Genomic DNA, 19872 nt, shown 5'->3' on the forward strand with positions numbered 1-19872 from the left:
TTTGCTTATATTTAATCATTACAGTAATAGTTACTGCCTTGTCACCTTCCAGATGAGGGTTAGTTCTCTGTTTTCTACTTGCAGATGAGAGAAGAGTTCTGTCTCCACAGTCCCATTGAATGCTTGGTCTTTGAGACTGCTAACAGGGGGCCAATTAGGGACAATTATAGGATTGATCTGTGAATTATGGACAATTGTCCAGTAGAATCTAGACAGACTATCAACTGATTTCACATGGGCTACTCAGGCAACTGTCAGGGGATAAAAATTCTCTGGATATACTAAAAGAACAACCTATTGCAGAGGCGTAAGGCTCTGTGTATCCCACTATCAATTGATTGACTCAATACATCCCAGCCCAGGAAAGGGATGCAGTTGTGTCCAGTAAGCTGGGAGTCAAGAATTCTACATTCTCTTCCTGGTTTTATTACTGACTCTGTGGGACCCTGACCTTCTCTGTGAAATGGGAAGAATACCTATCTAATGGGTGCTGTGAGGTTTCATGTTTGCATTTGAAATCCTTGGATGGAAGGTCCTATGTAAGGGTAAAGTGTTACCATTTATATCTATAAATCATTCCAAAGCATATTTCCCCCCAATACTTGCTTGGCAGAAAGAGAGTTGCCCACCTCCTAATACATCACAAAATTTAACAAACCTGGTTCAGAGAAAGTATCACTGATGTCATCATCTTTGTCTTCCTCATAATCTTCTTCCTCATCATCATTTTCAGACAGTTCGTGCTCACTGCCAAACCCCTCATCATGGTCCTCATCTTCAATATCTTCCTCATCCTCCTCATCCTCTTCAGGGTCTCCTTTGGTTGGCTGCTCACACAAGCTGTCTGTGACAAAGAGAGAATAATTGTGCTCTTCTTTCTTCTGTGAAGGATCTGAGACAGATGTGCTGGCAGAAAGGCTGCTCTCCCCCACAACTAGCCCTGGAGATTCCTGGGGTGGGCTGAGGAGCAGCTCCTGAGTCTCTTTGAAAGGCAAAATAGGAGTATTATGATTCTGAAGGGAATCTATCCCTTTCCTCTCTTGTCTCTTTGCTACAGCTCCACAATAGCATGTGTTCTCCTTTGCCGCATCTGCATGTGCCTGGCTCAACACTGGTTTGCTCTGTGGTAACGGACTGATCTTTACTTTTGCCTTTTTAACATAGTCTTTACATTCAACGTGACTGTTCACCTTCTCATTATTGTACACATTGGTCTTCATGATTTGTGTGCTTGAAGTGGGCTTGCTTGCCTTTTGAACATAGTCTGACAAAGGTGCCTCAGCCTGAATGTTCTTTGAGGAACATACAGGGGCTGCTGCTCTACTTGTGATTTTCTTCCCAGGTAACAGAGAAGTTAAAGGGTTTTGTTTTACACTGAAGAGTGAATCCGAGTAATAAAGTGAATCTGACACAGGTTGAGAGTCCTCACTGTTAAGCTGGGCTAGAGTTGGAGTTTTACTTATCACCTCTTCATCTTGGTATGGGCTTGAGAAATCATCAAGGCCCAGGTAATCCACTTCTTTTGTTCCCCAGATGTCACAGCTGGTTAGTTTGGTGTACTTAGTTAAGTCTTCACAGTATGTGTCCCACTGCTCCCAGTTTGAGGTGAAAGCAGCTTCATTATCCAGGACATCTGCAAAAGACTCTAGATTTTCAATATCTTTGCAGTCCTCCATAGAAAGGAGGTTGTCTCTGGAGCTCTGCTGATAGTCCATTTCTCTGTCCTGTGCACAATAAGACAAGTTAACAAGGCACATTTTAGAAAAATACTCCCATCCAGCTCCCTGGTCTATAACAAACAAAGCCCCAAAACAAACAAACAAAACCCCAAAACACTGAGTGCTGGTGAAGTGTACCAGCCTGATGGCACATGAGGCGTTTGTATCCCAAAACCAGACACAGCACAAGTGGCTCAGCATTGCGTTGAAGAATCTTTTTAGGGGAAAGGTCAGAGCATAGTTTCCATGCTCCATCAATCCTGGGCTTCTGTGCGGAGACTGCCAGCAAGGGTACCGGACAATTGTGTTATGGTTTTTTGTATTGTGTGCACTCCTGGTCACTGGGAACTGGACTAAGACCAGCAATTCATTTCACATATAAAAGAGCCATCAGATAGAAACTACTTGAGTTCCCTGCTCACCTGGGTCAGATTTATACAAGTGACCAAGAAAAGAAGGGCTCCACGTACCAGCCACCATCAATGCCAGATATCCCAACCCTGAAGAACCTTGTTCTAGCTAGATCAATCAAATAATAAATATGAGCAATCTTTTTTCCTAGTCCATGCATGTCTGGTATAAGAAAAATTGGTTATTTCCAACATAAGCTTAGTTTACATTTTGTTCTGTTCATGTGTCTCTTCTTCAACTTGGGGGAATGTAATGTCTTTCCTAGACAAGACTATACTGCTTGGACTTATGTCGGCAAACAACATCCCAGCAGTGGCAGCGATACATCTATCTGCTCAATCTGAGGCTCCTGAACATAAGACATACCAAAGCCTCTGCTGATAGTTTTAACAGCTTCCTGTACGTGAAACATCCCAGTTGGTGGCCTGATGGTTGGGGACTAAGTCAGTAATAAGTAGTAGTGAATAATCAGACAGCAGACCTTCACTGAACAGCTCCCTACAGACCATCCCCTCATTTACATGGGAAAGGAAGATGCTATCCAAAAGGAAAAACAAAGGGAAAAAACAAACTTACTAGTTCATACATGAAGTCTGGATCTGAACTATTTGCCAACAGATCTGTGCTCGTCAGCGTCTGTTCTGAAAATGTGTGGCACCGAAAGGCATCTCCAAAAGGAGGGTCCATTCCGCTCACGCTGGGCTACAACAAAATTGTTTGATTTTGTTAAATATATATGTATTACATTACATGCGCACTCCTACACCCCATATACCTCAACTTTGAACTTGTTCTATACTTGCATTCGGAAAACTTTAGATAAACATGTAAGCAAACAGCCAGTTAACAATACCCAGTGCTTTTACCCATGACACTCTAAAATTTGTATCCACCATGTAGCTGCTAGATCGGGGTCAGCAACCTTTCAGAAGTGGTGTGCCAAGTCCTCATTTATTCACTGTAGTTTAAGGTTTCGTGTGCCAGAAATACATTTTAAAGTTTTTAGAAGGTCTCTCTCAGTGTATATTACATACCTGAACTATTGTTGTATGTAAAGTAAACAAGGTTTTTAAAATGTTTAAGAAGCTTCATTTAAAATTAAATTAAAATGCAGATCTTATCAGTTTAATGCAGTGGTTCTTAACCTGGGGTGTGAGATGCCCTTTCTGGGGGTGAGAGACATGTGAGATTTTTTTAGCAGGTAAATCATCGAAAACACAAAATAAGCACAGGCACATAAGTACAACTACTTTGTTTAATCAAACCTAGGTATTTATTAACATCATACATTTTTTAACGACTACTGTAATATACAAAGTTTAAGTTTTTAAGCTAATTGTAGTGTAATTTTTTATAAGGGGTGCGAGAACATGTTTTGAGAACTCCAGACCATCAGCAGGCTGGGTATAGTGTATTAAATGGGGCTGGGTATAGTGTATTAAATTGCTCCCCATAGGAACATACTACTTACTGCTGTCACAGCTGGGGCTCTGAATGGCATGGTAACAGGACAGGGAACGGGGTGTGAGGGGGGGGGGGGGGGGAGAGAGGGAGTTGGATAGGCGTGGGAGTCCTGGGGGACCTGTCAGGGGTGTGGATAGGGATCGGGGCAGTCAGGGGGCGGGAAGTGGGAGGGGCGGATAGGGGGCAGGCTGTTTGGGGAGGCACAGCCTTCCCTACACAGGTGTAGTGTATTAAAATTTCTCCCTGTAGGAATGTGCTACTTACAGTGTACTACTTACCGCTGCCAGTCCTGGCGCTCCGCAAGTAGCACATTCCTACAGGGAGAAAATTTAATACACTACGCCGGTGGACAGAAGCCCAGACCGGCAGCAGGCTGAATGGCTCAGCCTGCCACCAGCCAGGGTCCCGGCCGCCGGCCCCGCTCAGCCTGCTGTTGGCCCAGGATTCCATTCACCCAGGCCGGCAGCGGACTGAGCGGGGACAGCAGCCAGGACCCCGGCTGGCAGCAGCGTGCCCAGTAAAAATCGGCTCACATGCAGTCTTTGGCACGCGTGCTGCAGGTTGCCAACCCCTGTGCTAGATAGTTGCTCATTTATTCCTTTTTGTTGTTGACTTGAAATTCTCAGTTGTTTGGTGAGCTTAGTGATATTTTAATGCTTGTAGAAGTGACAGATTAATACTCTAGTTAATACTCTTGTGAATGGGTACTATCAAAGTTTTTCATCCACTGCTTCATCAGTGGGCCTTAATCTTCCCTTGCAGCACCCTTACTATTCTAGTCCTGGAAGCTTTAAGTACATCTCAATTATTTCAATCCTGGGTAGAGACTGATGATTTTACCATTTGTGCAACTGGTTTGTAATGGAAGATCTACTGGGTGAATAGGTGGAACTTTGTGTAGAAACATTCTGCAGTTAGGTTAAGATTACTGGCCACAGAAATAATACTATGAAGCAATGGCAGTTGAGGCTGAAAATGAGTTACTGCTATAAGCCTGATTTTTGCTCTCCCCCTAAAATTCACAAAAGAAGTCACACTCGACTCAGACTGGTAGAAGTCAAAATTTCTTCTATAAAATTTGAAATTAACTGGACAAGAGGTTCCTGAATTAGGACACTAGCAGGTCATAATTTGTGGTGTTTGCCTGAAAACCCACCTTGCTAGTAGGTGGTGATCTTGCTGGAAGATGGTAAGTGTGTTCCATTGGCTCACTCTGCAGGTGGCTCATACGCTCACAGACAGAGGGGCAAGTGTGGCTCTCTAGAAAGAGTACCTAGGGTATGGGTTAAGCAGCCGTGAGTTAACAAATCTAAGAGTAGTCAAACCGGAGGAGAAGACTTGACCTTTTAGTTTTGTTTATCCACTGATGATTACTTTATTATTAAATAAAGCCAAACCCTACAAGGGGGACAGCTCTGACTCTACTCAGCATCTTAGCTTTAACTTAAAGCAGATTGGGAAAGGCAACTCACTTGTTATAATTTATACACTTCTTCTGAAGGTTCCTTGTTAGCTCAAAAGAATCTTGTAATTTAACTATAAATTTTAAAAATGCAGCAGTGTATGTGCGTGTAGGGAATACTTTACATAAGTAAATCAACTATCACACACACACACACACCAGGCTTACCTGAGGCATTTCCAAGCCCAGATCCCCCAAATCCAATTCCAAACTTCTTGTTTTCTTCACTTTTGGATTCCTTTCCAGCTTTACTTCAGTGTCAGTGGGTAGCATATAACTCATGCAATGAAAGGGATAGAGGTTTTCCCTGAAATAACTTCAGTTCACGCACATGGAGCTCTTCTCTCTTTGTAGACTTCTGTGTAAAATGAACAGACCAAACACCAAAAGTTAACATTTATTACACTACAAGTTACGTGCCACAAAAAGGAGACAAACACAGGGGTTTTTTTCCTTCAGGAAAAAAAAAAAAGTTAGTATCCCAACATGATCATTTCTGAGGGAGCAAAAACAAAAATCCCCCGCAAAACTGAACAGACCTCATGCTGGAGCATGCCACAAGAATTAGTTCTTCTCTCCTCCCACACCCTAGTTTAAATGAAAAAGCATGGAACAAACAAGACTTGTGCAAACCTTGCTGCTAGTTTAGACTATTTTCCGTTACCTTTTGCTCACTGTGTTTGTATGTCCTCTATTTAGATGCGAGCTCTTCAGGGTAGAGACTGTCTTTTCACATGTCTGGAAAGCGCCCAGCACACTTTTAGGTCAATACAAACAACACTCTTCATACATTTAATATCACAAAGTCAATAAATTCTAGAATGAGACTCATGTAATCATCATATTTTCCAAAGTGGATATTGAGGGCATACCTGTTTTAGTGTTTTCCCCATCCTTTTCTAACAAGGTCAGCCCAGCCACCTCCAGCTACAATTTAATCAGTTTCTCATGCAGTAACATCTAGTGGCAGACGGAAAGTGCAGCAGGCACACTCACTATTAAAAAGGGGAACTTTCCTATTGGAACTTAAAGTTTGAGCCAATTCCAATGTCTTCCACTGACTTCTGCCTGGGCCTGGGTTGATTTGATCCAATTTATTCAATAGTAATTTCATTGACTCAGTATCTTCTGTAGTCCCTTGGATAGTTCAAATGCATGTCCTAAATAAGGGCTCCTTTCCAACCAATCCTGCATTTGTAACAGCATGAGGAAGCAAGGCTATGAAAAAGCGAAGTATTTGGTGCAAACATGACAAAAAACTCAAAAGATAAATGATCGTGAGCACAGGAGAAACCAATTTATACATCAGAACTAACTAGCCATATTCATTCCTGGTGTAATTCCACTGACAACTGTTACACCAGGGATGAATTTGGCCAAATATTTATTGGCCTTCCTTCCCACACCCCCAAATACATGAAAGTCTCTTTAAGGAATGATGCGCACTGCCTAGATAAATCAGACAGCAGCAGTGTTGTATGAGCATTAAACTGAAATCCCAACCATCAACCCTGAAACAACAGTGCAGAAATATCAGTAGAAACATATTTCCATTTCTTTGAATGTAATTGTTTTATTTTGCACACAATTCCCTTCTAAAAGTGAAGCCACTTGCTCAGATTATTTAAGTTTATTCTCATTTTTAAATGCAGAAATAGCACCAGAAATGTTCTCCTACCACAGAGTAAACATGCCAGGAAAAAAAAGAATCCCTTTATAGATGAACTAACACAGGAAGGTAAATTATTCCTTCCCACTGAGTTAGTCTAAATTTTGTATCCTGAGTTTAGTATTTTTAAAAAGTCATTTGCATCTTAAGGTAACTGAAAGAGAATGCAAACAAAGCCCCTGCCACAGCAAAATAAAGTGGTTTTTAAATCGCAGAGTCACAAACAAACAAAAACAAATATAAAAAACCACAAAGTTTCAATAGGCCAAATTTTAACTAGGCAAGACAGGTTCTCATTAAGATAATGCAAATGCTTCCAATGAAGCCACCCCTTTTAGGGCCTACATGTCAAATAAAAACTGGCCAGTCCTTTCTGAAGTAAGATTTTCTTTCTAACCTCATATTTCCAACAATCCCTTTTTAACTTGTGTCAACTGATGTTTAAACTTTCTGTCAGACTGCCTCAGGGCACCAAGTGTGCAGCCCTTGTCTGTCTCAGTGCACTGAAAACTACATACAGAAGAGACATCTACAGAGCAGGCTTGCTCAATGCTGTGAAATTTCACATTAGGTCGCAAAATAGATTTGCTCATTAGTCTAATGCAGTACCAAAACTTTGCACTTTAACTTAAATTTTAAAAAAGTATGGAAACTCATTTTGGAGCCTGGCTCTTCATATTTGTAGCTGGGGACATGGGGGAGGGGAGACAGGGTTGAGGAAATGGATCTCATCTTTCAATACCAATCCGCATGTCACAGTCTCTCTGCAATTCTGTATGTTCAAAGGGATCAATTTTATCTTCTATAAACTTAATATGCCAGCATCTTAATGATTTTGGGCAACCAGAATATCTGAAACTGCAAGTCTATGGAGTGTCAAGACCAAATTCTGCCTTTTTACAATCCACACAACCCCACTGCCTTTGATACACAAGGTATAAAGTCAGGGCAGAATTTTTCCCAACCCCTATGGCAATGCGTTCAGTAATGATTTGACATGACACTTCCCAAAAGCTTCTCTGCTCCTGAATCTCCAGAGTCTGCAAGTGTTATAAAGGTTATTAAGGTGCATAACAAACTTTCATAAATTTAAGTATGGTAGTTGCTGGTCTCCAACATAAACTCATAGTGTCATATTCTCAAATGTCTTGTGCCCTTACTTGACTAGGCAGAATGTATTCAAATAATCATTCTTTTTCATAGTTCTTTTTACGTTTTTTTCTTAGTCCAAAATCTCATCAGAACACTTCAATGACGGTACTTCAATCATACTTAGATAAATGCTAATGTTCATACTCTATGGGTAACCTTTGGTATTTACTGGTAGTTTTGATGACAAGACAATTAAATGGAAAGAGACAGTGAGGGGCACAAGCTAATGACCCAGTTAGAGATTCTTAGTCTACAGTGTTCTCCACATTTACTATAGAGCAGGACTGCCTTCTATTCTTTTCCATTCCTAAATTCCCTGGAATCATCAAAATCTTTATGATAAAAAAATATTCACACTTACTTTTTTCTGGGGTTGGTAGATCATAATTTAATACACCAATCAACAATGTCTATGGAAACATGGGTTTAAAATCTGAATTGGTTGGAAAGTAAAATGAGTTTGTGGATCTCAAAGAACTCATTTATCCACACAGAATTACTATACAGTTCATCCATTATAAACAGTCTGTGCTTAAGACCACACTAGAACAACCTAGCAGGGATGCTGCAGATCAGGATTCAGCCTACTGAATACAGATTTGAATGAATGGAAAGAACTGTATTGGGGCTTACAACAGGAGTATAAATAATACTGAAGATCAGCACACTTGCAGAGTTGTATGGGAGCACTTGCCCTTTAAGCAAGTTCCATTAATTTCTTAATTAAATATTAAAGGATACTGGGCATTGGTAATGTAATACACCCTTTCACTTCTAAATCACTGGTGCCCCAGGTGGGTTGTGATCATAAAGTTATAACCAACCACTGCTCAGTGGAGTTTGTAAAATGAAATATCTAAAATCAGTTCCTAGAAGATAAACACACTTTTCTAACTGATTATCTTGCTGGTGATCTTATAGAAATGCTAAATGAACCAAAGAGACAACTTTCAAGCTGGACCCTCCAATGTCAGGGTTGTTATATTGATGTGGTAGTGCAAGGGAGCTCGCATTGCCACTTCCTGTGTTTTATTCTCCCAGGTTGTAAATCCATCACCTTTCACCAACATTAAATTCACTCAAAAGAAACCCCAAAGAGATGTTTCCAAACAACTGCATGAGAATGTAGCTGAATGGCTTTACAATATACACAAAAAGAAAAAGGAGTACTTGTGGCACCTTAGAGACTAACACATTTATTTGAGCATAAGCTTTCATGAGCTACAGCTCCGCTCCGCTGTAGCTCACGAAAGCTTATGCTCAAATAAATGTGTTAGTCTCTAAGGTGCCAGAAGTACTCCTTTTCTTTTTGCGGATACAGACTAACACGGCTGCTACTCTGAAACTTTACAAGATACACCTCAAACTGCACCTCAAACTGCAATATGAATTTTGTACTTTAGTTATGAGCAACATTGCTATTTAATGTTTGTAATGTTAGATGCACATTTTGTACTGTTTAGAAGTAGTAAGTATAGCTATATCTTTTGTTAAGGATTTGCACAGTGCCTATTATCACAGCAGCTAAGCACTTAGTTACAGCGTTAAAGTGCATTATATAAACAATTACATTTTCACCATCATGAAAAGTGTTTCAGCTGCTATTAATATGTCAAAGTTCCATTTTTAATACCAGAAGAAAGGGAGGAGAAAACATGTTTGCATGACTTTCCATGTGTACTAATCAATATTTTATTGATATTAATATTTGTACATGATTTGGAAGATGAAGAAATATAGCTTGAAAGTTTCCCCAAACACCTGTTAGGCCTGAGGATGAAGTCTACTAGCAGAGGTGACTAGCAGCAGCAGTACTAGCATTGGGGATCGGTCCTGCTTTGAGCAGGGGGTTGGACTAGATGACCTCCTGAGGTCCCTTCCAACCCTGATATTCTATGATAGGTGAAAAAAGCAGATTGGTTTTCAAGACCTGTACGTGGTACTATTAAAACCAGTGGTGGGCAACTTGCAGCCCATCATGGTAATCTGCTGCTGGGCTGCCAGTTTGTTTACATTTGCGTGGCTGCGGTTCGCCGTTCCCAGCCAATGGGAGCTGTGGGAAGCGGCAGCCAGCACGTCCCTGTGGCCTGCGCCACTTCCCACAGCTCCCATTGGACAGGAACGGCAAACCGCGGCCACTGGGAGCTGCAGACAGCTGTGCAAACGTAAGCAAAGTATCCAGCAGCCTGCCAGTGGATTACCCTGATGGGCTGCGTGCGGCCCGCGGGCTGCCCACCACTGTATTAAACAGAACGCTTTGTCTGCAAGCAGGCATCCACTGGGCTTTAATAGCACAAAACAGTGATCCATACTATTAATAACTTTAAGAAACTACTACAGCAAACAAGAAGAGCATGGTACTAGATTATAAAGACTAAATTCGTAGTTTATTTGAACACATATCCTTATGCAAGAATTTCAGCCAAATAGGTCAAAGGTTACTTGGTCATTCTTCATTTCTGCATATAACATAAGCAGACTAACAGACGCCAGCAACTGATCACTGCTTTTTCACTGCATGTCATATTTCAAAGAGACTTTAAAACAATACTGTTGCACTTAAGAGTCAAAAAAAAAAAAAAACCCTCCAACCACCTATCCCTTTTGTAATAAAATGTTAACTTTTCTGAGCATTTTGGGGTGGGCAAAGGGGCTGGTGTTTGAACGGACATATCGGACTAATTAATATTTTTAAATCATTGAGCCCCACCTGCCTCACTGTTTTGCCGCTGTAGGTGCTAATAGCAACATATTTCAAACAATCGCACCTTAAGCCTAAGGATCTCAAAAGGTAAGCATCATTATTCCTCTTCTAGAAGGACAGGGGATTTGAAGTACAGGGAAGTTAAGTGACTTGCTCCAGGTCATGGCAAGTCAGTGGAAGAACTGGGGATAGGACCCAGATATCTTGATTCATATTCTTGCTCTAACCACTACAGTACATTCATCTTTAAAACTCTAATACTACCAGCACCACTTTCCTCTGAACACCTACTGCATGGACATCTTATTCAAGAAAAACCTCACCAGACCAAGCGGAAAATTGCAGCAGGTTAAGTAGAATTACCGCATCTAGTGAAACAGTGAAGGGCTGTTTTGAATACAGATGAAAATACAAGTGCTAGAGCAGGGATCGGCAACCTTTGCCACTCGGCCCACCAGGGAAAGCCGCTGGTAGACTGGGACAGTTTGTTTACCTGTAGTGTCCGCAGGTTCGGCCGATCGCAGCTCCCACTGGCCATGGTTCGCTGTGCCAGGCCAATGGGGGCTGCGGGAAGCGGTGTGGGCTTAGGGATATGATGGCCGCCACTTCCCACAGCCCCCATTGGCAGCTGTGATCGGCCGAACCTGCAGATGCTGCAGGTAAACCAACTGTCCCCGCCCGCCAGCAGCTTTCCCTGACAGGCCATGTGCCAAAGGTTGCTGATCCTTGTGCTAGAGGTTACACTATTTTCAGGCAAGTTATTAGCAGCTTTCAATTAATTCTTAACATCTTTTAACACTTTTTAGGAATCAATTTTAAATGTGAAAGGGATTAATTAGTATATGGATTTTATTCAAGTACTGTAAAACTAGAAAAGAGTTACTTTCACAAGAGATAATAATGAAACTGGTTTCTTCTGCTTATGTTGCATGGGAATTCACTGTTAGAAACAGAACAAAGAAGAGAGAAAACGAACACAAAACTAGGCAATTATATAACTGATCTTTTGGAAAGAGTGTCCTAGCATAAGCAATGCTACAGAGATGTAGAATATGAAGTCATCATCTCCACTCTTCTGCCAGTGCAGGGTGTAGAGCAGAGTCTTTGAGGAGAATGTGAGGGGCGCAAAGAAGGAAGAAATCCTTAATGCTCAGAAAACCCCCGGGTGAAGGGAAATGTAAACTTATTCTAAGCCCTTGTAATGTGGAATTATATTTATAGAAAACAAAAAAAGTTTTGATATTAACTGCCGTCTCAACACAAAATGCTTCAAACTCACATATTTTATAGCCAAAAAGTGTGCAAGTGTAGTCAATTTATCCATTATCAAACAACTAATAAAAATATAATCCAATTGCCCATGCCATCCAAAAACCTGCAGGAAATGTAAATAAGCAAAAACAGAAGTGTTTATTTTTTCTTAAAATGAGTTATGGCACAGGCTACACTTTAAAGCCTAAGGCAATATATTCAAGTAATCATCCCCTAGCACCAATCTGTTTTTCCTATATATTGGTTATTCTCTGTTACAGTAGAACCTCAGAGTTATGAACAGCTTGGGAATGGCGGTTGTTCCTAACTCTGAAAAGCTTGGAATTCTGAACAAAGAGTTATGGTTGTTCTTTCAAAAGTTTACACCTGAAAAACAACAATACAGCTTTGAAACTTTACCATGCAGAAGAAAAATGCTGTTTTTAACCATCTTAATTTAAATTAAACAAGCACAGAAACAGCTTCCTTACCATGTCAAATCTTTTTAAACTTTCACTTTATTTTTAGTAGTTTGTGTTTAACACAGTACTGTACAGTATTTGCTTTTTTGGTTTTGTCTCTGCGGCTTGATTGCATATTTCCGGTTCCAAATGAGGTATCTGATTGACCGGTCAGTTCCTAACTCTGAGGTTCTACTGTACCTCAAATAAATAGCTGTCATAGGGTTTTACATGCTTGATCTTCAAGGAATCTCTCTGATGTGGATAAATAATTTTTTCATTGGTTTCAGAGTAACAGCCGTGTTAGTCTGTATTCGCAAAAAGAAAAGGAGTCCTTGTGGCACCTTAGAGACTAACCAATTTATTTGAGCATGAAATAAATAAATAATTCACGAAAGCTCATGCTCAAATAAATTGGTTAGTCTCTAAGGTGCCACAAGGACTCCTTTTCTTTTTGCGAATTTTTTCATTGTACAGTTGGGAAAACTGGGGTACAGGGTTAAGTGGTATGGTATATCAGAGATGGTCTCCTCTGACCACTAAATAATGCCTCTATCAAACACAGACAATCCTTTTTAAGTTAGCTAGTGTTTCTACAGCACTCGAAAAGTGCTGAGAATTATAATTCATTTCTCACTCCAGGAGCTATACCATCCAGCAATGAGTTTTACAGGCCATGTGATCATTATCCACTTTCCTTCAACATCAACCATATCAGGTTAGTTGGCAATCCGAAGTATACCAATCACCTAAAATATCTCAGACCTAGCAATTTCCACTCCTTATCTAGGATGCCCACAATGAACATGCACCAGATCCCCCAAAAAACTTCTGTATCTACATCTATTATTCTTACTCCAAAAAAAATGTTCAAATGTTATAATTCAAAAAACCCACAAGAGTACTTCAGGTGTGCTCAGAAGCAAGCTGTCTGACATAAACAACCTGGATGTCAGCCCACCTTTTTATTACTGTATTTTGAATTCAAGTCTCTTACAGCTTGAAAGACCATGAGTCAAGTCTCATCATATTTACACTGGTTTTACACCAGGGTGACTTCAAGGAGTTACCCCTGATTTACACTGTGAACAAAACAGGCCTACTGTGCTTTCAATCCAGAAATTAATATTTCAGTGTGTACAGTTACAAACTTAAAGTATCTAGTCTATACTGGAGTTTGAAAAAACTGGAACATTTGTTTTAATTGGTTAGTTCAGCATGAAAGGTAGAAGAATTCTGGTCCTGAAATTAAAACACTAATTATTGGATCAGTTACTGAAAATAATCCTTAAAAAAAAAAAAAAAAAAAAACCACCCAGTGTGCTTCACCTATGCACATGCCACAGCTGTATTAACAAACTGTCAAATCACAAGTATCAGGGGGTAGCCAGGTTAGTCTGTATCCACAAAAACAACAAGGAGTCCGGTGGCACCTTCTCTTCATGTGTCAGTATATAATGCCTGCATCTGAAAAAGTGGTTTTTTTACCCACAAAAGTTTATGCCCAAATAAATCTGTTAGTCTTTAAGGTGTCACTGGACTCCTTGTTGTTTTTGTCAAATCACAGGGATGAGATTAGGGCATGCCTCATAACTCAAAGGGATGGAGAAGTTCAGTAGTTCACAAAAAAAAGTCCCTAATACAAAAGGCTCGCTGGCAAGCAGAAGCCAGCTGAAAACCCCACTGAAGTAGAGGAGGGTCCTTGTAGGGGCAGAAATCTACCTATTTGATGACCTGTTGATTTGAAAGAGGCTCTGTGCCAGTTTCCAGCAACACAAAGCTCCTTATGGGAATGATCTCATGGAATGTTAATATTTCCTTATTTATAAGAAAAGAATGGAAGGAAGGATGATCAGAAATCTCATGCTTGGATAAACACCTTAATTTGCTTTAAAAGGGAAGTAATTCAGATTAATATTGGATTAAACTCCACATTTCTAGAATAGTTAGTAAACAGTTTATGACATTTTCTGAATTTTAGATCAAACGTTCTTTGTAGAGCATCAATAATGTGTATGATTATGCCTCATTTACAAAAGCCAGAAGTGAAAAGACTCATGGGGAAAGTGGGAGGGTTTAAGCATGAAAAGAGAGAGAACATAACTTTAAAGAACCAAGTTACAGAGAATCTGTCTCCTTAACAATAAATGAAGATGTTTTACCCTCAGTTTCCTGATACAAACAAACAATATTAGTGATGAGAAGTCCTGCGAGTGACAGCAAGGAATTAGGTCCGCCCTGAGTCAGAGGGTAACTAGGGGGGTTGGTCTGGGTATATGTGGGTATGTATAGTCACAGCAGCAGAGAGGATGGTCCACTAGTTTTGTAAGCTACTTCCTATCCAGCATGTGCCTCCTGACACCCTCTTGGCTTCAGAGAGCAGGAGCTCAATCTTCCAGCCCAATCGCCTAGGTCAGGCATCTCCCCTTTCTGCATCGTCCGGAGCCCTACCTGTGCCTCTCCCCGCCACCTCAAAGGGGAAGGGAGCTGCCCTTCCTAGCACACCCCTGGCTGAGCCCGCCTGCCTCCCGCACGTCTGACCCAGCCCCCACAGGCATGGTCTCCCCGCGACAAGCCCTTGTGCCTGGGCCTCGCCCCCTCCTCCTGACCCACTAACACACCTCCCAGCCAACATGGCCGCCCCACCAACCAGCACCGAACGCAGCCTAACCCATGACACAGCCCGCCCCACCCCCTTCCCAACCTGATTGGCCATCCGACCTCCCAAGCTCGTACCCATTGGCCCGAACCGCCGCCACTCATCCGCCCAGCGGCTCTTTCAAGCTAGTGTGAGGCAACATGTAAACAAATCACTTTCAGAGGCTCCTCAGCTAGGCAGTGCCGCCCCCCCACTCCCAAAGGAAAGGAAGTGGGGGGAGCTACTGCTCTTCAGAGGGAAGGGATAAGGGAACCTACTCTCACAAACTCCACCGTCCAGGCATGGGGGGAGCGGGCTTCCCTCACCCCCCTATCGCCCCCCGCTGGGGTGCCCATAGGCAGCTACTCTTCTCTCCTGGACTAGGAAGATGGGGCAGGAGGCTCGCAGGCAGCTAGGTTCGCCCCACAAATCCCCCTCCAGGAGAGGGGATAAGGACGGATCTCCATGGTAACTAGTTTCCAGGCCTGTCACAAGCCTAAGACTCCTCCGGGAGCCCACACATTCCCCGCCCCACAACCCCACAAGTACTCCTTTTCTTTTTGCGAACCCCAAACTAGTTACACAGAGTCACAGGGCTGAGCTAGGAGACTCCCTCATCCATTTCCCACCCAGCTGTCGCCTGTCTCCCCTATTTGCACTGATCCCTTATATACTGAGGGCTAAGCAAACCTTTCATCCATAGTACCAGAACCCACAGAACCCCTGGAGAGAAGGTGCTTTAATCCCCAGGATCGTTCAGTGCAGGCTCTGCTCCCCTTGCCACGGCACAGACGCCTGATAGATGTAGGTTGCAATGGAATCCGACAGACCACTGCTAACTCAGTGCACGCCCCTGCACATGCTGCTGCTTTCCTTTGCAGTCTCTTTCAACTCCTTCTGCTACTAACTTGCAGCCATTCATTTCAAAACATACCAAAGGCCCAAGAAGCGACAGCAGTACAATCACTGTGCCAACGGGTCGGAAACCTCAGAAGCAGAGAAACTCAGGCATCTGCCTAGCACGGGGCTGTTCCCATCATACTACCAACAACCGCCCCCTTGAAGGAGCACGGGAAAGTGTCTGCTGCCCTCCACATCTCTATCCGCGTGGTACCTCCCCCATCCCATACGCCTCTCCAAAACTAGGAGAGGGAATCAGAGGCAGACACACCCCTTTTTCACCCTGGGATTGTCCTGGCCTCAGTACCCCGGTCCTTCCTTGTGTGTATCAGCGACTCTCCTGATCTACTCTGGATGGAGTTCCTGTACCTCTCTACTGGGTTAAAGGAGCAATAAATGCAGCCCCCCGCCCCGCCAAGGACTGCACCAGCCTCCACACCGCTGCCCCCAGCCCTTATCCTGCCAGGGGCTAGTAGTGCAACAGTCTCCACAGCCTCCGCCCTGTCAGAGGCTGCTGCTACCGCCACCCCCACGACCCCTCCCTGCCCGAGGCTGCTGCAGCAGCCGCTCCCTCACCTGGCGTCCCCCCGACCCAGCGGGGCAAAGGTATGGCTCAGTAGGGGGCGCCGCCCATCCCGCTCCGGCCCGGACCCTCCATGCTGCTTTGGGGTTTGTTTTGTTTATGTCTCTTCCTGACGGGTTCCCGGAAATCGCGTGACTCGCCCCCCTCACGTGAGAAGGGGGGGGGGTCTGAGAGCAGGCCAATCACAGAGAACAATGCACAGGGCCTATCAGCAGCTACAGCGCAGGCAGTCCTCTGTCATGTGACAGGGGCGGGCCGCGGAGGGGCCCACTGGGTGTCGGGGGTATTGGCTCCCAGGCGTTTCCAACGAGCTCTGCAGTTCGTGTCAGGAGTGGCCGAACTCACTGACCTTCGGACTCCGAGCTGCACATAACCATCTTCAGCGCTTCAAGAGCTGGAGCGTGCCTTCTAGGCCGGGGGGTTTCAGCCTTGCAGGGAGGCGGGTCTCGGGGCTCCAGCCCCATCGGAGGCATCTGCTGGGGCTCAGGACTCCAGTCCTGTGGGGTGCGCCTGCCAGGGCTGGGGGCTTCAGCCTTGCTCCTGCTGAAGCCCCCAGCCCTGGCAGGCGCACCCCACTGCGCTGAATCCCTCAGACCCCCATCCATGCAGGGTGGGAGCCCCTACCTCCACCACCCCACCACAGGGCAGAAGCGTAGGCCCCGTCAGTGAGGAATCAGGGGCTCCGCAAGCCCCACTTTAACTGTAAAAGAGCTGAATCCGGTGTATGGGCCGCAGTTTGGCCACCCCGATATATATGCCATATAGGGTAGCAGGTGGTCCCAAGGGAGTTTCCCCACACAAGGAGCAGTGGGGTCTCTCAGGGAGTCAGCAGAGGGGCATCACCCCATACGCAGGGCTATGGGACTCCAGGGAGTTACTGGTGGTGATTATTTTTATGTAGTTTAAAACCTTAAACCCAAGAATCATGTTTCTGAAGCTCTGCTGAACTTTTGTCCCCTCTTTATCCCTGTTCCTGTATGGCAGTGGTCCCCAATCTTTTGAGGGTTATGCACCCCCTTATCCTGTGTGCCACCCCCCTCCCCCCGACCCAGAGCTCCGGGAAGGGGCAAGGGATGCAGACAGGACTAAGGGCAGAGGTTGGGGCCACAGCTGGGGGTGGGGCTGGGAGCAGGAGTGGAGCCAGGGCCAGGCTGCAGTGAAGGCTGGCAGCCAAGCCCCTGGCCAGGTGGGGCTCTGCTCCTAGCCTTGCTCCCAGGTGGGGACACAATAGAACTGGGGGTGGGGGGAGACCTGCTGGGTGTTGCTCCCTGCCCCCCTGGGGGCTTGCCTAGGTCCCACCGGATGTTCCTCCACCCCTCTTGGGGACCTCTGCTGTATGGTATAAACCCTCAATAAAAAAATAGTTGAGAGTTTGAGCCATATTTGATACCTAAATCACTCCTGCAGCTGCTGCAGCCTGTAATCAAAGGCTCTGAAGCTAGTGTGCATTGTAGTGATACGTGAGTTTATTTTTTCATTTATTTTTTTCCTGGCCTCCACTCTGTTAAATCCAGATGGGCATTAAACAAATGAACAAACAAGCAAAACCCAGTCTTCATAAGCTTTTCATCCATTTATATCTCTCTGACTTGGAGAATGAATGGGTTTTGGCTTAAAATAGTTTGGTCTCAAAGTAAATTGTAAATAAAAAGACACCTACTCAGCTGTGGAGAAAATTACACATTTTATCCACTCATATCCAATTTCTGCTCCTCAGTGCTGGCTGCTCAAACTCATTATTTCCTATTGGCTAGATGCAAGTGGATGCCTAAGTGGATGTACTGATGAATTTCATTCTATTGCCTATAAGTCTAGGTCTGTTAAATAAACTAGACAGAAAAAAGTGAAAAGATCATTGTCAGCTTCAAAAAGCCTTCCCTGTGTTACTAATTACTCAGATTAAAACCAATATATTTGGAAAACCTTATTTACTTTCTGCTGTTTAGACTGCTCAGTTTACTTTTGTACTTACTTCACACAGGCCAACACAATTATTAGTATTTATTTGACGCTATCAAGAATATGGTACTTGCCTCACAGTACAAACATGAAGACATGGACACTGTCTTGAAGATCTTAAAATCTATTACCCCAGTCCTACAGTGTGCCAGGCATGAACACAGCAGTCTACCTACACACTACTACATGTTGGCTCAGGACCTAATGTCAAATGGAGGGGTAACAAAACGGTAATGAGAATAAGGGAGGATGGACAGAGCTAACATCAATAAAATAATGTTATCAGCAAAAGCTTATGCACAGCATGATAGAACAAACAATTATTGTTTAAGAATAAATAAATGTCTTTCCCTCATCACAGGTCAAAGAGGAAAGGTTAGTCAGTTGGCAGACCAGTTCTGAAGGGCATTCCATGCATAAAAGACAGTGTGGGTAAAGAAGCGCAAAGAGAAGTAGACAATAGGACAAAAGTAATCTGTAGTGATGGTGACCACATGCACGCCTCTATTCACACTCTACACATTACTGTAATAATTTTTGTACAAAATATGCTTCAGTATTGTTTGAAAACTAATAGCTTGCTGGTTAATAATATCATGGTGGAATATATGTACCAATATGTTAGTTTGTGAACAGAAGGTGAAATCATGACTGAAGTGTGTTTACCAGACAAGTCTGGAGAGTGGGTAAACCTGTTTCTCAAAAACAAAGGACAAGTTGAAACCTCTAGCCAGGTGTCACCAAAGCTGATAAGTAATCACCTACCATGTGGCCATTCTTGAGCAAGGACGCAGGGCAACAGATCTGCAGCTTAGCAAACAGCAGCATGGAGACGTTTTCATCACCAGTCTCTGGCTATTGTCTACAGTACACACCTTTTAATGACACAATTGTGCTGCTACAGCCGCGCTGCTAAAAGGCGCAGAGTGTAGTCGCTGTTTGTCGGTAGGAGAGAGCGCTCCCACCAACAGAAATACTTCCACCCCCAAAGAGCGGCAGGAGAGCTCTCCTGCCAACAAAGCGCTGTTCACACCACGGCTTTTTGTCGGCAAAACTTTTGGTGTTCGGAGGTGGTTTTTTTTTTTGTTTTGTTTTTTTCAAAGGTTCTGTCGTTCAGGTTCCACTGTAGACAAAGCCTTAGTCTCCATCCTCACAGTGGAAATGAACTTTATCTAGGGGTAACCCTTAGGAAAATGCAATTTCAAAGGGTGACTGAATTATAAAAGCAAGGAGCAAAAACACCCCAAGTTCTCTTTCCCTACCCATCTCTCTCTTTTCCATGTAAGATCACAAAAGAAACAGCCTATGGACTTTTGGGCAGATTGTGACCTGAAAGTTGGTCAGCCCTATTGCTGGGAGCTTGTGGTAAGAATTTTACTTTGAACCAAGTCTAGTTTAAGTTTAGAAAGCATTTTAGCTTTATTTCTCTGGTAACCATTTCTACCTTTAATGCCTTATACTTGTACTCACTTAAAAATCTCTTTATAATTAAATAAACTT

General features: G+C 43.4%; 1 protein-coding gene across 5 annotated transcripts in view; it reads right to left on the reverse strand.

Annotated features, from left to right (window-relative positions):
- CREBRF (CREB3 regulatory factor) overlaps positions 1-16537 on the reverse strand; it is a 36048-nt gene extending 19511 nt beyond the window's left edge. For 4 of the 5 annotated variants that reach the window (XR_013346811.1, XR_013346812.1, XM_077823671.1 and 1 more), the window contains exons 1-4: positions 16407-16537; positions 5224-5413; positions 2706-2831; positions 659-1724 (exon numbers count right to left, since the gene is read on the reverse strand). Coding sequence is in view for 3 of the 5 variants with exons in the window: in XM_077823671.1 (XP_077679797.1) it covers positions 659-1724; positions 2706-2831; positions 5224-5337 (1306 nt within the window). In the remaining 2 variants the exon portion in view is untranslated. Of the gene's footprint in view, positions 1-658; positions 1725-2705; positions 2832-5223; positions 5414-5719; positions 5897-16406 lie in introns of those variants that run through there. The other variant, XM_077823672.1, reaches the window with a different exon arrangement.
- Positions 16538-19872: the final 3335 nt, after the last annotated feature.

Source organism: Eretmochelys imbricata, chromosome 8 (genome assembly GCF_965152235.1).
Source record: "Eretmochelys imbricata isolate rEreImb1 chromosome 8, rEreImb1.hap1, whole genome shotgun sequence".
NCBI classification, from domain to species: domain Eukaryota; kingdom Metazoa; phylum Chordata; order Testudines; family Cheloniidae; genus Eretmochelys; species Eretmochelys imbricata.